At 44.0% G+C, this 15,967-nt stretch overlaps 1 protein-coding gene and 1 long non-coding RNA gene across 13 annotated transcripts in view; one reads left to right on the forward strand and one right to left on the reverse strand.

Moving 5' to 3' along the window:
• The window catches only part of LOC129488547 (nuclear body protein SP140-like protein), a 61,096-nt gene extending 46,607 nt beyond the window's left edge, over positions 1-14,489 (forward strand). For 4 of the 12 annotated variants that reach the window (XM_055290919.2, XM_055290921.2, XM_055290918.2 and 1 more), the window contains 9 exons: positions 619-723; positions 2,789-2,931; positions 4,110-4,157; positions 7,525-7,566; positions 10,883-10,998; positions 11,712-11,820; positions 12,123-12,200; positions 12,421-12,564; positions 13,556-14,489. In XM_055290919.2, coding sequence (XP_055146894.1) covers positions 619-723; positions 2,789-2,931; positions 4,110-4,157; positions 7,525-7,566; positions 10,883-10,998; positions 11,712-11,820; positions 12,123-12,200; positions 12,421-12,564; positions 13,556-13,654 — 884 coding nt within the window. In that variant the 3' untranslated portion in view covers positions 13,655-14,489. Of the gene's footprint in view, positions 1-618; positions 724-2,788; positions 2,932-4,109; positions 4,158-7,524; positions 7,567-10,882; positions 10,999-11,711; positions 11,821-12,122; positions 12,201-12,420; positions 12,565-12,771; positions 13,514-13,555 lie in introns of those variants that run through there. The other 8 variants (XM_063645244.1, XM_055290922.2, XM_063645245.1 and 5 more) reach the window with 5 other exon arrangements.
• Positions 4,888-11,806, reverse strand: LOC129488552 (uncharacterized). Its single transcript, XR_008659688.2, has 3 exons — positions 11,694-11,806; positions 8,514-8,684; positions 4,888-5,063 (listed from the first exon to the last, which is right to left on the reverse strand). It is a non-coding gene; the product is annotated as an uncharacterized lncRNA (long non-coding RNA).
• Positions 14,490-15,967: the final 1,478 nt, after the last annotated feature.

The following is a 15,967-nucleotide window of genomic DNA, read 5'->3' on the forward strand; positions in this document are numbered from 1 at the left end:
ACACCTACTTCTGTGGTATCAGGTTCTCAGTTCCCCACCCCCTGCTTGGTACAATTTTCAGTTTATTCTAGAGCTCCCTGAGCTCCTTTCTTAGCTGTGGAGAAAGCTGATGTGGAGGGGAAATGGCGCAAAGCAGAGAATAAAAGTAGAAGGCAGGCGCCGTCTCCATTAGGTTATCTCGTCATTAGCCTCTCCCTCCTTGACCAGTCAGTGCTCATATGGGAGACTGATTATGGTCTCTGGCTTCATCTCTGGCTACCTAACTGCAGCAAAACAGAATAGTTGGAGAGCGCCCATCAAACCAATGACAACAACTGTATGTTTCATTGTCATATAAGAATCAGTGGAGCTTACTACATTGGAAGTTAAAACAGTTTTACTGAAGTCTAATTTCTCTGATAAAGCATTCAATTTTCTGTGAAATTTGAAAGATGAAATTGGGGCACACATTCTGTAGTTATATATCAAAAATGCCACTTGGAAGAAAGACTTTGAAACTCTAGAGATTTATGGAATAGAATTTCCTAAGTACTCTTTGTGCCTTTATAGGATTTACCTCAGTGGGGAGGGGACGTGCCTTTGCAAAGTGAGACAGAATGAAGAAATCCTCTCTTTCAGCTTCCAGAAAGCACAAAGATGAAACTGTGGATTTTCAGGCTCCTTTACTTCCAGTGACCTGTGGTGGGGTGAAGGGAATTTTACATAAGGAGAAATTGGAACAAGGTGGGTTTCATAGTCTTCTTTAATTTGCAGCTCCTATCTGAAGGCATCCCAAGAAGTGGTGAAATTATTTGTGTGAATTACACATCATTCAAGGAGTTTTGGGCCCTGTTTGGCTTGAGGGAAGGAGGAAGGGATCCCTAAGATGACATTTTCAGGCTTTAAGAAATCACACCCATTAGATGCTGACTCGCACACGGAGTGTCCAGAGGGTGCCCAAAGAACAAAAGAGACGACAGGAACGTCAATTCACAGATGGAAAATGTCACGTATTGTACTTTGAATCAGACAGAAAGGGGAAGAGGCCCTCAACCTCAAGCTTCATATACTCTCTCCCTTCTGGAGTGCTGCCACCAAGGCAGGGTGCTTGGCTTAGGGTGATGATCACAGGTTTTAACATTAGGAAGCCTGAGTTCCAGCCTTGGCTGTGCCAGGAGTGACTGTTCCATTCTGAGTAGAGAAGAGGACCTTTCTGAATGTGAAATCTTTCATCCAAGAGAGGGAACAATAATTAAAAACCTACCTCATGATGTAGCTGTGAGAATTAATTTACATATTAATGTAAAATATTTTACGATTGAAAATTATAAAACTGTCAAAGACGTCTATCAGAATGGCCTTCATCTCAGACCTCTCTTAACTTGGCTCTTTGAGCACCAATTAATATAAATGTTTTCATTGTGACTTTTTTTTAACAGCTTAACTGAAATACAGTTCATGTATCATGTAACTCACCACTTAGAGTATACCAATGATTTTTTTTTGTATTTTCACAGGATTATATAGCCATTATTATCATCTAATTTTAGAACAATTTGTCCTTCACTAAAGAAAACCCCATGTCAATTAGTAGTCAATGCCCATTCCCACCTCATCCCAATGCCAAGCCCTAAGCAGCTGCTAATCTATTTTCTGCTCTATAAATTTGCTTATTCTAGACATTTTCTGCAAATGGAATCCTATCATACATCCCCTTTCATGACTGGCTGCTTTTAATGAGCATGATGTTTTCAAAGTTCATTCATATTGAATGGATTGGTACTTCATTTCTTTTATTGATAAATCATATATTTCATTGTATAGATATACCACATTTTGTTTATCCATTCATCAACTTGGGTTATTTTCACTCTTTGGCTGTTACAAATAATGCTATTTTGAGCGTTTATGTAACAAATTTGGTGTGAACATATTTCAGCTCTTTGGAGTGTATATTCAAGAAAGGAATTGCTGAGTCAAATGGTAATTCTATTCTTAACTTATTGAGGAAACACCAAAGTGTTTTCCACAGTGGCTGCGCTATTCTATATTCCCACCAGAAATGTATGAAGGCTCCCATTTCTCTACACACTCACCAACACTTGTTATTGTTTGTCTTTTTTATTATGATCATCCTAGTGAGTGTGACGTGGTATCTCATTGTGGTTTTGCTTTGCATTTCCTTAATGGCTGATGGGGATGACTATCTTTTATATATAACTTAATTTTTCTATTAGGTAACATTTCACAATTATTTTTTAATATCAGCTACCCGTGATTGCACAGATGAGAAAATCTCTGTTCAATAAGCCCTAAAACTGAATGAAAAATGTTGTAATAGAAGGTGCACATGTTGCTAGTGGGGCCTCCTGAGCCACAGGGCACCTATCTCAGACTGTACCCCTAAGTAAGGATTCTGCCTCCACATTGCCTCCAGAGCCATCTGCAGACTCAGGCCTGGTCTCTACCCCGAGAATTCAACAGCTAGTTGGAGTCCTCTCATCTTTCAGAATCACTTGTTTTTCCTTCTGTAAGTGCTTTTGAAATGCTTAAAAGGTTGCTCTTGTTGATAACCATCACTTTCTTCATGGATGAAGGTCAAAGAAATGTGCACCCCCACCAGGAAATATCCTTAGAGGGGACTTTCAGGCTGGATTTGGGGCCTCCGAAGTCTGAGAGGGAAGGCCAGACCCTCCTGCTATTGATCTTCATCACAAATTGGGTGGCTCTAGATCCAGTGTGGTGAGTGGCCACAGTCTGAGCGCCGGGAACAAAGAGGGCTCAGGATCAACTTACCCTGGTCTTACAGGAACCTTGGTGAAGTGTATACAGACTGAGGATGGAAATTGGTTCACCCCCAGGGAATTTGAAATCAAAGGAGGCTACGCAAGATCAAAGAACTGGAGGCTGAGTGTGCGCTGTGGCGGGTGGCCCCTACAACGGCTGATGGAGGTATACGAATGACAAGGGGCCAGAGCTGCGTCCCTTCTTCTTGTTCCGTAATAATGAGGAGACTGTTTATTCACCAAATATTTGTTAGGTTATAGCTAAACCCTTGATGCCAGTGAGTTTATCCTCTCACTCAGGAGAGAGGGACCCCATATCCACAACCACACTACAGTGCAACACACTGATGTTGTACCAGGGGCTCCGTCAGGATAGACTCAGCAGCTTGGAGGAGGAAAGGGTCATTCTGACTGGGGTGCATGCGGACAATTTTGTGCACTGAGAAAAAGAAGAGAGTCGATAGTCAAGCAGGGCAAGAAGACACTTCAGAGAAAGAATGACCTGAAAACCAGAATGCCATTAAAATAAGAACCATAGTAAAAATATTAACAGCTCTGTGGATTTAGGTAGATCAGTTGTGTACAATAAGGCACAATTCAGCAACTGGGGTTGTTTGTGGAGCACTTTAATGCCAGGCTAAGTAATTCAAATCTATAATTGAGATAGCAACAATCAGTGATATCTTCTGAGATGGGAAATAACATTTAAAACAGTATTTTAGACAGCAACGGGGCTTTGAAATGCCTTCACTGTCTCCCCTGCTAGCAAACCTATACTCAGTCTAGAATGCTTAGCTCAAATGTTACCCTCTTCCTTATTCACTGACCTATAGCCATGGGTCCTCCCTTCCCAGGGTTCCTGAGCCCCTGCTAATGCCCTTTTTTCACTATTTATATTTATCCTTCTGTGAGTGCTTCTTGTCTGTAGACCCCTTTAGGTTTTCCCATCTTCATGTACCCAAGATTGATCAGAGTGACTGACACCCAGTAGCATGCAATAAGTGTGTGCTGCTTGGATAGCTCTGGTGTAGGGACTCCAGCTAGAGTGGCACTGGTGGAACTGGAAAAGAGGTGATAGATGGTATGAGATTATGAACGAAAACCTCTTAGGACTTAGGAAAGAAGCACAAGAGAAGGGAAAATGGTCCTGAAAATGATTTTCTGGCTTCTATTGATTGAAGTCTAGAAGCACAGGTGAAGAAAGGGAGATGGTTTCTCATTCAGACACCTTGGGTTTGAGCTGGCAGTGGAACACTCAGAAGTATTTAGGAAGAGGTTGGAAATGCCAGACTCACAAAACAGAAACACAGGCTGACTATGTACCTTGGTCTTTTTATCTTTCAGGAAGGATCTCTACCTAATCCTCCAAGAATATATTACAGGAACAAAAAGGTGATTATTACATAATTTTCTACAGATTCTTGTCACATAACTGACTTAACATGTACAACATCTTATTTTATGGAGTCTCCAATTGGGTAATTATAATTAAGCTTTCACCTTCTCCACTTCCCACGTATAAATTTTTTTAATATATGCCTTCAGAGTTGCTACTTTGAATACTATGTGTATATAAAGCTAGGTCCTCTTTGCATTAAACCGTATCAGATGGAGATGCTGAGGAGCCATCAAAACAAACCTCCTGAATGTGTTTCAGCAATAGATGCAGATGTTCTAAGAGTATCAAAGTTGGAAAATCCAACACGGTCATGGAATACCTAAAAATATTTCGTAATAAGATGAGAGTATCATCTCCAACTCAAAATCAGATTTTTTCCATTGATGTTATTATTTTCTAACTTTTGTGAAATTGATAGAGCAAACATTTCCTCACAGTCACTTGAGACATGTATGAAACCATATATCATTTCATGAAATAGGTAATAAAAAGAATATTTCTTTTCTGATCTTTCACATCCTCTTTCACCTTCCAAAAAAAATGTACACACAGATACACAGAATTCTTTCTCAATGGGAAATCATTTTCCTTTGTCAAGATGGTGCCATTGGGGAGGAAGATCTCCAGAGGCAAACATATTTTACAGGAGGAGCTGACCAGGAAAATCTTCTTTTTTTTTTTTTGAGACGGAGTCTCGCTCTGTTGCCCAGGCTGGAGCAGGAAAATCTTTTATGTTGATGCCACCACTTTGGCTCTACCAGAGGGACTGTGCAGACCTGCTTTTTATCTGTGAAAGTGATTTTTCCTTCACTTAAAGAACGCAACAAACAAATAGGTTAAGTGCAGTATAGATTCAGGACAAGGTGATGGTTTTTCCAAGACTGGGTATGAATGAGAACCTGAGGAGGGGGAAGAGAAAAATGTCATCCTTATGCACTTCAGGTAGAAATACACATTCAAGACACTCACAGACTTCTAAAACAGCTCACACATAGCTAGCCACTAAGCTTCATATTCCACTGGGAACCTGAGATCCAGGACTTTACATTATCTGATATACTGGCTGATTTGAATTCTCAGCAACTGAGATGTTTCATCCACTGGGTTTCCTGAAGGGAAACTGTGATGTCACCTATTCAGTGAGTACACTAAAGACCAGCATCTCTACATTTCCCCAGGTGCCAGGAGAAACTCAGCCTGGATGACCCAAATAAGCTGACAATTTCTGACTAACAGACTCTCTCCCTATTCAGGGGTGCAACATTTAGCAGCAACGAGCTGCAGTTGCCTCTATATGTTGTGTCTCCTCATGGGGAGAACAGAGGTCCCCCAAGTGGCAGATCCAGGATCCATTATCAACTCCATGGGTCCTCTGTGCCTCTCAGAGCTTCTTTTGCTTGCAGAGCCACTTGGCTTCTGGAAACTTCAGTGTCACTATCAGTGCCACATGATAGTGTCTCTGCTCAGGCTCATGACAAGGGCCACATAAACCTTTTGGTGGTAGCTGCAGTGTTGTAAAACAATCTGATATACTCACCCAGAATAATCATTGTGTGCTAATGCTTGCTTAAGAGACTCCAGTAATTTTTTTTTTCTTTTTGAGACAGAGTTTCCCTCTTGTCATTCAGACTGGAGTGCAGTGGAGCGATCTCAGCCTCCCAGGTTCAGGCAATTCTCCTGCCTCAGCCTCCCAAGTGGCTGGGATTACAGGTGCCCACCACCACACCTGGCTAATTATTTGTATTTTTAGTAGAGACAGGGTTTTGCCATGTTGGGCAGGCTGGTCTTGAACTCTTGAAACAGTATTCATTTATTCACCCATTCAACATATACTTATCAAGCACATGCTAAATTCCAATGGCCATTACAGAAGATTGACCTCAAAAATCATTTCAGGCCAGGCATGGTGACTCAAGCCTATAATGCCAGCATTTTAAGAGGCTGAGATGGGAGGATAACTTGAGCTCAGGAATTTGAGACCAACCTGGATACATCATGAGATATCATCTCTACCAAAAAAAAAAAAAAAATACCCAGGCATTGTGGTGCATACCTGTATTCCCACCTACTCAGGAGGCTGAGGTGGGAGGATCACTTGAGCCTGGGAGGTCGAGGCTATAGTGAGCTGTGATTTTATCATGGCATTCCAGCCTGGGTGACAGAGTGAAACGCTGTCTCAAAAAAAAAAAAAGATTGTTTCAATTTTATTGTAAACATGGATGAATTACAAATGGGTGGAGTAGGAGATTCTAGGCCAGTCAGAGACGCAGTCAGTGACAAGGTCACCTCTCAGGTGCTTGTGCTTTAGATCACACTTGTTTATAGCCTCTGTGCCCTGGGCTAGGGACAAAAGCTGAGGCTGCCTGTATCCCAGAAGTGAAAGGTGCCAACTCCTGCAATGGATATCCAAAAGCAATCTAAATAAATCTAGTGGGTTATCTCTTAAAAGACAGTCACCCTGACATCTTCTTGTGATTTGGATAGAAGGGAGAGCAGGAGACTCTCAGGAAGAAGAGCTGCAGCATAGAGGACCTTGGAGGCATTTTATCACCAGGGCTGTGTCCCTAGAGGAGCTGCAGAAAGCAGTGTTCTTCTTCTCTGGGACACTTGCATGGCCTCCAGGACTCTGGGCCCTGTGGTCCCTGGAGGCTGTGGGGGATAAGTCCTCAGCCTGATTATTATTGCAGCTCCTCTGGATGGGATGACACAAAGGCCAAGTTTAGGAAATGTGCCTGAGGGCCCCTTGGAGTAAGAGGACAAGTAGAGCTTCTCTGACTTGGCCTGTGCAAACTAGGTCCAGACTCCCTGCAGGGAATGGGACTTGCATTGGGCTGAACAGTAGTACTTGGGCACTTTTTCTTCCCTCAGTAGATATATAGGTCCAAAAAATCAGACATGAGGTAAAGGGAAAACTGTTTAAAAAAATAAAACTTTAGACAAAATAAATTTAATAGCATTTATTGGAGCAAAGAGCAATTCCTGAATTGGGCAGCACTCAGAACAAGAAGAGGTTCAGAGAGCTATGCTGCAGCAGCCCAGACAGTGAGGCCAACACAGAAGTAAGTTAGAGAAACTGTATTTAATGGGTTATCATGGAAAGATGCTAATTAGAGGTAGATGGCGGATTCTAGTTGGTAAAGTCTCTAGTTTCATTTTACTGCTTACATCAGGTTTCAGTTTGCTTACATAGGAAATTAAAGCACTGGAGCCACCCCAGCATACTGGCCTTCATCTCCTCCCAATTATTTTTTTACAACTGGTTCCTGAATCCCTTCAAAGATGACTATTTAAATTTAAGTAAGTGATAGATGGAAACAATGCATTCAATATTGTAAATCAATCTTTCTGTTTTTTCAACAGAGAATACTGAAGTCTCAAAACAATAGCTCAGTGGACCCTTGTGTAAGTACAAATTCTGAACTATGACTCCCAGAATATTCCACTCCTTTCTCCAGGCATATATTCTGTGTCATGACTGCTGTTGCCTGAAGCATGTTCAGTCTCAGTTGTAGTGTGTAGCTGTGTGAATTCAGTTGCATCACCCAAGCCAGGTAGATGTGCCTGGGCCTTGAATGTCTCGCAGTGTGAAAGCACCCTTTCCATCTGTTTCAGTGGAAACCCTCCAATATCCTTACCTCCTTATTCCCTTGGGTAGTGAGTATGGGAGGCTGAGCTCTAGACCACTGAGGTCTCTTGAAACAGAGCTTGAAGTGGTAATGGGTAGGGCTGGCCTGGTGATTAGGGGGAAGGAGTAAATGTGAGAGGATAACAGCATTCTCAAGTAAGGGGTATGGATGAAAGGGAAAATCCCAAAAATGCACTCCAAGGTGCAGGTAGCGCTGAAGATGGTCTTAAGCATCAGCCAGAAGGAACAGACCAGGCCAAGCTATTATGTTTAAGTTGTGGAGCCTGTCATTAGTCCTGTAAAGGAGTACATACAGGACAAGAGGTCCTTTACAGAGCTCCTGTGACCAGTCTCAGGGACGCCATTAGGGTGCTGAGCTGGTTAGGACTGAAACCATCACGACCTAGCAAATCCTGAGGCATTTTAACTCAACTGCTTATCTGGTGCTCAGTACTATGCAAACTTTCTGATCCCCTGGGCCCCATCCATTCTCTGCTTGCTATATGACTGCCTGCTTTGGGTTCTGCTGAAATCATGGATGAGTTCTTTCTCTAAATGAAATTCTGGTTTGCTCCTTTTCCTTGCAGTGAGATGCCAATTTTAGGCAAGTTCACCTTCTTGCACAACTCCAGGGGGCAGCACTCACATAGAATATCATGCAATAGCACTGACACATAATACTTAACAGAGGAGGGATGCCCAAATAGTTTTATACACACCTTACCTCCAAAGCAATCCTCCAACAAGATTTAGTTCTTATCCACACTGATTTTGATGCCCGGCCAACTAAGGGACTCATGAATGGTTAAAACAGCCCTGGAGGTCAGTGTTTGTGTGGCTGATTTTGTATGAGCTCGACACGGAGGTTTATGTCTCACAGCCCACAGCCAGATGTCTGTGGGAAAAAGAGGAAAACAGCTCCAGCAAAGGTTAATAATTTTTCCAAGGCCAATAACAACATTGATTTATATTATCCCCATGCCTCCGTAACCAGACTTTGCTCAGGCTGAGTCTCAAATTATCTTGCATCTTGGAGTCACCTGAAGAGCTTTAAAAAATATTGTTGCCTGGATCCCACTTCTAGGGAAATTCTAAATTAATCAATCTGGACTATGTATGAATTGAACATTAGGATTATTTTAAGGTCCCCAGATGATGCTGATACATAGACTTGCCTATTCTGTCACCTAAAGAAGAATGCCAGTGCCTGTGCCTCAACCCTGACCCAGTGATTCAGAATCTCTGGTGTTGGGTTCAGGATATTAGCATTTTATATACTCTCCTGAGATGAGTCTAATGAACAGCCAGGCCAACAACCAAAGAACCAGAGGAATCAAATCTCTTCTTGAGAAGATATGGGTTTGGAGAAAAAAAATGGCAGATAGGAGGCAGGACTAACTTCCACCTCCAACTCGGACAGACGGAACAGCATGTTGAGACTCACATTGTGAACATTTGCTACAAGAACCACCACAGGAACATTCCAGCAAAACAAGGAATTCACAGACCCTTTGAAAGAAGTGGCTTGCCACTGCAAACTCTGTGAGACAGACAAAAAACTGTGAGTTCTCAAAGTGTGAGAGGGAAAAAGTCCACCTCTGAACATGTATCCTCACTGGGGAACCTGAAAATCCAGATCACGGGAGAAGGATTTCACCTAACCTAGAGCTGAACTGAATTTAGAGAGCTGGGCAAAATATAAAAGTAGAAGTAGCAGCAGAAAGAGCCCTGTAGGCACACCACACAGGGCCACATGGGGGCTGCGCTCAGGAACAGAGGAAACAACCAGTGGCTATGGAGGGTGGGCTGCCCCTGCTTCCAGAGGGAGAGTGTGATTGGCTTGTTTGAATAATTCCATGGCTGGCAGGGAAATGAAATCAGCTATTCAAAAATAAGCAGAAGGTGCAGCCGGTCCTCTTGATCAGAAGTGTTGGTAGGAAACCTTATCTGCAGGAGCAGAGCCGGCGGAGGACTTGTAGATAGACCATTCTAGGCCGTCCCAGTGTTACCAGATGTCCAGGCTGCACATAATATTGAACTCTAATTTTAGTCCTTACAGCACTTTTCCCTTGAACGGCAAAGGGCTCAGTCACAGACTGGTTCTTTGTCATGAATACACATGCATTGTCTACAATACAGCATATATGTATTGGTCTCTATATTTGCTCTATAAATTCTGTTGGTTTTTAATGACTGGGATTTGCTCCACAACACGTGGATGCAAATACTATCATATTTTAACTTCCCCAAATGAAATTAAATCTGGCTAAAGGTCCCACATATTGAGACTTGTGAGAAATGGAGAATTAGTTGATTTCCCATTCCTTTTGTAAAACAAACCACCAGCTCTTTTATGGGCCCAGGAAATGAGGAGAGGGCCTCCATCTTCAACACTGTATGGTTGCTGTTACCGTGGTCCTTGGTCATTAGAGATGACACCTTTGCACCTTACAATCCAAATTAGCTAAGTCATGGGAGATCTGCCAGGCTCCCAGAGGCGAAGAGCTCTGTCCTCCCTGTGGCCCACCTGGTCATCTGTACTCACGGTCCTTCCCCCTCAGAGGTAGGTGCACAGCCCTCTAGGCACAAAATCTGCAGCCTAGGAACCCCTCACTAGGCCCTCTCTTCAACTCATGGGGAACTTATGGCCAAGAATATGGGATGTGATGATATCTTAGAAGGTTATTCCATCATATGTAATTCTCTGGGTCTCCCTTTCATGAGCTGATTTGTAGTATAGACAAATGGATTTAACACTTTACTTCAAAACCTGGTTTTATCTGCAGCATAATACAATTATTCAGATTCCTATAAGATCATCCTCTTGCTTTGTTGCTAGTCTTTCTGTGTCATAATCTCTGGTTTTATAAGGAAAACGTTTTTATTCTGACATATACCCCTTCCTCCTGAACTTCGCTGCAGACCGAGATTTGTTCTGAAATCTCCATGCCATGCTTTTCCTTCATATCCCAGGGAGAAGCATACACCTGTCCATACAGGCTCACACATAAGCAGTGTGTTCTAGATGCCCAGAGGGGTGGCCTTCCTGAATCTTGTGGTTCCCAGTGACGTGGACACTGTTTTACCTTCTAGATGAGAAACTTGGATGAGTGTGAGGTGTGCCGGGACGGAGGGGAGCTGTTCTGTTGCGACACTTGTTCAAGAGTCTTCCACAAGGACTGTCACATCCCGCCCGTGGAAGCTGAGAGGTAAGTGACATGCAGCTGCCTCTCTTTTTGTCCTTTAAGGGACCTTGCACCTGCCATGTGCACTCTCCAGCAGAGTGCCTGCTTGTGTCTAGATGGGGAAGGAGCAGGTTCATCGGGTACTGGGACCCAGCAGTGTGATCCAGAGAGCAGTGGGAGACGCTGGCAGCAGGAGGTTAATGCTCTCTGTGCTCTCAGGGACACCTCCTCTGATATGCTGAGGCCAGTGCTGGGGACCTTTGCCTACATACTGGTCTCATCCTTTCCTTGAAGTTTTGCAGTAGGGTCTCCTGTCCCAGGGAGTTGAGGAAAAGAAATACCAGTTGTTTATATTTTGTACTTACTCATACAAGATAGGAAGCACGGTCTCAGGCTGATGGAGGCCCGAAGTCCCCGGAGCTGAAAGCCCAGTTTCTGACACTCAGACCTAGCAGGCAGGGCTCCTTGTGCTCCCAGCAGCTCAGACAGGGAAAGGATAGTCCACACTCACAGTGACACCACCTTCGTGAGGCTTCCCTCCCGCTGCTACCACTGATGCGAGGGAAAGGCCAGTGGCTGGAGACCTCATGTGCAGTTCTTGGATACTCTTGGAGGTGTTCCCCTCCCTCCCATGACTGAGCCCATTAGCCATTCCTGAAGGAAGGCAGTGGCAGCCACAGGAACAGTGGCCATCTCCAGGGTCCCTGCCCTCTGCTCACCCATGTCCAATCTCTCAGGACCCCGTGGAGTTGCATCTTCTGCAGGATGAAGGAGTCTTCAGGAAGCCAACAGTGTTGTCAGGAATCTGAGGTCCTGGAGAGGCAGATGTGTCCTGAGGAACAGATGGTAAATCAGATGCAAACCCCAAGCCTTCTCCTTTCCCCTCACACGTGAGAATCATGAATAAGCGCAGGGGCAGGGGAATGTACCAAAAGGAGCCTGCTCTTCCGCGCCACATTTCAATGGCACTGATAGAACACCACGATTTGTTTGCACAAAAAATAACTCAGCCGTGACATGTCTGTTTCCAAGAGCCACACATGTTAGAGAAACTTGTGGAAGAAGGGTGTGAGTCGTGTGCTCTGTCTCATGCGTGTGGGCTCATTCTCTCCAAGCTGCTTTTCCCTTACGGCCTCTTTCTTTTGCAGAAATGTGAGTTCCTCCTCTTGAAAGTCTATTGCTGTTCTGAGAGCTCCTTTTTTGCCAAGATTCCATACTATTATTATGTAAGTAACAACAGCAACCCATGATTACAGGCTGCCATGACATTACCTGACCCTGAAATGGGCCCTCGTGAGATTTGTGATCTTAATCCCACGGGGCGAGAGCACACACTGTCGTTAGTTGCCTTCGCCTTGTTGTATTTCTGCTGGATTTTATGGGAATCCACAGAAGGTAGACGTTGAACTATGCTGGTAGCTTTTCCATTGGTATTTTTGTCACCAGATTAAAGAGGCGTGTCAAGGCCTGAAGGAGCCCATGTGGTTGGATAAAATCAAGAAAAGGCTGAATGAGCACGGTTACCCCCAAGTGGAGGGGTTTATACAAGACATGCGCCTCATCTTCCAGAACCACAGGGCCTCTTACAAGGTAGGTGGCTCTTCCCGCTTCCATTTCATTGCTTGCCATCCTTCCCCTCATTTTCTGGTGTCTAGAAAAATTTTGTTTCCCTCATCCTGTAATAAGCTTGCACGAGCAAGGGTTCTGGAAGTGACTGATTGGTTTCAGTTCAGAACTTAAGCTCTTCTTAGCAAAGAAACAGTGAATCAAAAGGTGTCTCTGCAACCAGAATCCCAGGTCCCTGAGAGCTCCTCCCCCACCTGCCCCAGAGGAGACAGGAGCTCAGAGAGAGCAGTTGAGTCCTGCCTGCTGCAGCATATAAAGAGAAGAGAATTTCATCTTAAAGTGGTATTGTGCTGCTTATCTGCGCCCAATCCCAGAAATCCCAAACTCCAGATTCCTTTGCATGTGAATAGACCATATCCCAACAAGGACTGCCAGCAAGGAGTAGAAGTGACAGAGAAAGGAACAGATCAGTGATCTTACCTTATACCCTTCCACTATCTGAATTGTTGAAAGAACCTAGATTGCTTTTCTAACCCACTGAAATAAGCAATCAAAGCCAAAGAAGTAATAATCCCAACTGTGGAAATGATTTCACTTTTCTGCCCTGTTGATAAGAAAGGATCATGCTGGTAAGAAACAGAAGTTACTCTTAGCTGCATGAGTTTTCAAGTTTAACCTGGTTAATGTAACTTAGGGTGTTTAAGATAAGAGTCCTACTTAACAATAGTGTATTTCACACTTCAACATTGTTAAGAAAGTAAATTTCAAATGTTCTCACCACAAAAAATGATAGCTCTTTGAGGTGATGAATATGTTAATTAGTTTGATTTAATTATTCCACATAGCAGTCATAAATCACAACACTACTTTGTACTCCAAAATACATACCATTATAAATTGTCAACTTACAATTTTTATTTTTTAAAGACAAGAGTCCTGATCATTCTCAGTTGAAAGGTATCTAATGACACTAATGATTCGGAACATCATTTTTGTCTTTATTACTTTTTTCCAGTATAAGGATTTTGGCCAAATGGGACTTAGACTGGAGGCTGAATTTGAGAAGGATTTCAAGGAAGTGTTTGCTATTCAGGAAACAAATGGAAACAGTTGACTGGTTTAGTGGATGCTGAAGGCCTTCAGGAAATATGCCACTGGTTTGCCACTGACTTCAAACTGAGATCACTTGGGAAATAGTACATGCAAGGAGGGGCTTTTCTCTGAGCCTCCCTCATCTGCTCAAAACCAAATCCTCAAAAGAAATTTGATCATCATGAATCCCATCCCCAAGAATCTCATCAACCAGGGAAGAGGAACTGAGATCACAGGGAAGGAGATTGGAGGTGATACCAGCACAGATAGACTCTCGCCTCTTCTGCTGAGGTCTGCTCCAGACAACATTTATTACTCACAAGACCTTTTTCCTCTGTTTTTTTTGAGACGGAGTCTCACACTGTCACCCGGGGTTGGAATGCAATGGCGCAATCTGAGCTCACTGCAACCTCCGCCTCCTGGGTTCAAGTGATTCTCCTGTCTCAGCCTCCCAAGTAGCTGGGATTACAGTGCCTGCCACCATGCCCAGCTAATTTTTTGCATTTTTAGTAGAGACGGGATTTCACTATGTTGGCCAGGCTAGTCTCGAACTCCTGACCTCATGATCTGCCCGCCTCGGCCTCCCAAAATGCTGGGACATGACAGGAGTGAGCCACCATGCCTGGCCACTCGCAAGACCTTTTATCTGAAAACCAGCCAAGCGTTATTCACGACATACTTCTTCCCTTCACTCTCCCACGTCTGTGGCCAACTCCCTGCAGAACCCCCAAACCCCCGTTCTTTTCGATAGCTCACGATGGCGTATGAGTGTCAATCATCTGACTCTTCTTGGAGTCTCATATTTCGTGGAACTCCTGTGCAAACATATATTATTAAAATTTTTTTCCTCCTGTTAATCTACTTATGTCAATTTAATTCATTTGTAGCTCAGCCAAAGAACCTAGCAGGGTAGAGGGAAGCCATTTTTCGCTCCCCTGCAAAGCGGTTGGCATCCTGGCACCATCTCCTCTTCTGGCCAGGTCTTTTCCTCCCCAGCTGCTGAGTGGTGGCTGCTGATGCCAGCAGTCCCCAGAGTATTACCCTTGGTTAAATGGAATCAGCTTCACCTGGAAGTGACGCCCCGTGGCCTGAGGCTGGCCCCTTTGCCACAAAGCAGGACCAAGGGTGTGGTGTGCGGCTACTCTGTGCTCCCAGGTATCAGGCTGGAGCTAGTCTCCAGCTGTTGCCACATCCTGGCTTAGCTTTTGCCCACATGATGAGCTTCCCCCACTCCCTTCTGAGCAAATGCTCACCATCAATTTCTTGCTTAAGGGACTTCATCCCAGAATGTGCTTCTAAGGAATGCAACCTAAAGTAATGGCCCCAGGAAGCAAGCTCTGAAGACAGGATTCTGGAGTTGGATCACTGTCTAGCCCAGTGGTGCTGGGTGGAATATGGATAGTCCCAGAAGTGCTATCACTAAGCAGTTGCCCAAATTTTCACCTGTACTAAATTGGATGAGCTGCAGGTCAAGCTATTTTAGTACAGCTATGTACTAAAATAGCTGGTACGATTGTCTGGCATTTAAGAAGTGAGGAAAAGTAACTATAAGAAATATGGGTTTTGGTGGGTATTACTAAGTGCCATTAATGTCTTGAAAAGGGTAAATGACAGGCTTAGATCTATTCATTACCAACCTAAAGAGAAGAGACGCTCGTACCTGGAGCTGGAAGGCAGACAGCAAGGAAAGTCTGGTACAGGCCTGATTTTATGAATCGAGAACTTCAGAGAACACTGAATTCTAAGCTCAGGATGGTCTCTTATGCCAAAGTCAAGGCCTTAAAACTCAGCATGGGGCTATCTAGATAGATGTACATGAGAACTTTGAACTCCAGATGCCCCTTGAACCTACTGGGTTTGCAGAAAAGTCTTTCTGCCCCTTGTTGGAAGAGACAGCTACCACCCCCACCCAACTCCCGATTTTTCTAGAATGAAGACTGTGTAGAGACCACTCAGGACAATGCAAGTGAACAGTCATGGGTAGGGCGGCAAAGTGAAGAGAGCGTTTATCCTCCGAAGGAGCTGTAGGACTGGCCAGCATGCATCAGCAGGAGCAAGGAGATTGTGTCTGGGAGTGGATCCTGGTCCAGGAAGGGTAAAATAGGAAACCAGATAAGTGAGGATTATTGACAAAAGGGCATGCTTCTCTACCACAGTTTAACTAGCCTGGCATGGGCCAAAGGTGATGATTCTGATATACTCCTGGGTGGCTCCTAGAGACTTAGTATAAGCCATGGTACACATTAAATCAAGTGGAAGCAGAGATACCAGAACTACTGTGGCAGAGTCTGGGAAAAGGGGTCCCAAGGATAGGGAAGTTGGTGTGCTAGAACGA

This window comes from Symphalangus syndactylus, chromosome 8 (genome assembly GCF_028878055.3).
Source record: "Symphalangus syndactylus isolate Jambi chromosome 8, NHGRI_mSymSyn1-v2.1_pri, whole genome shotgun sequence".
Classification (NCBI taxonomy): Eukaryota; Metazoa; Chordata; class Mammalia; order Primates; family Hylobatidae; genus Symphalangus; species Symphalangus syndactylus.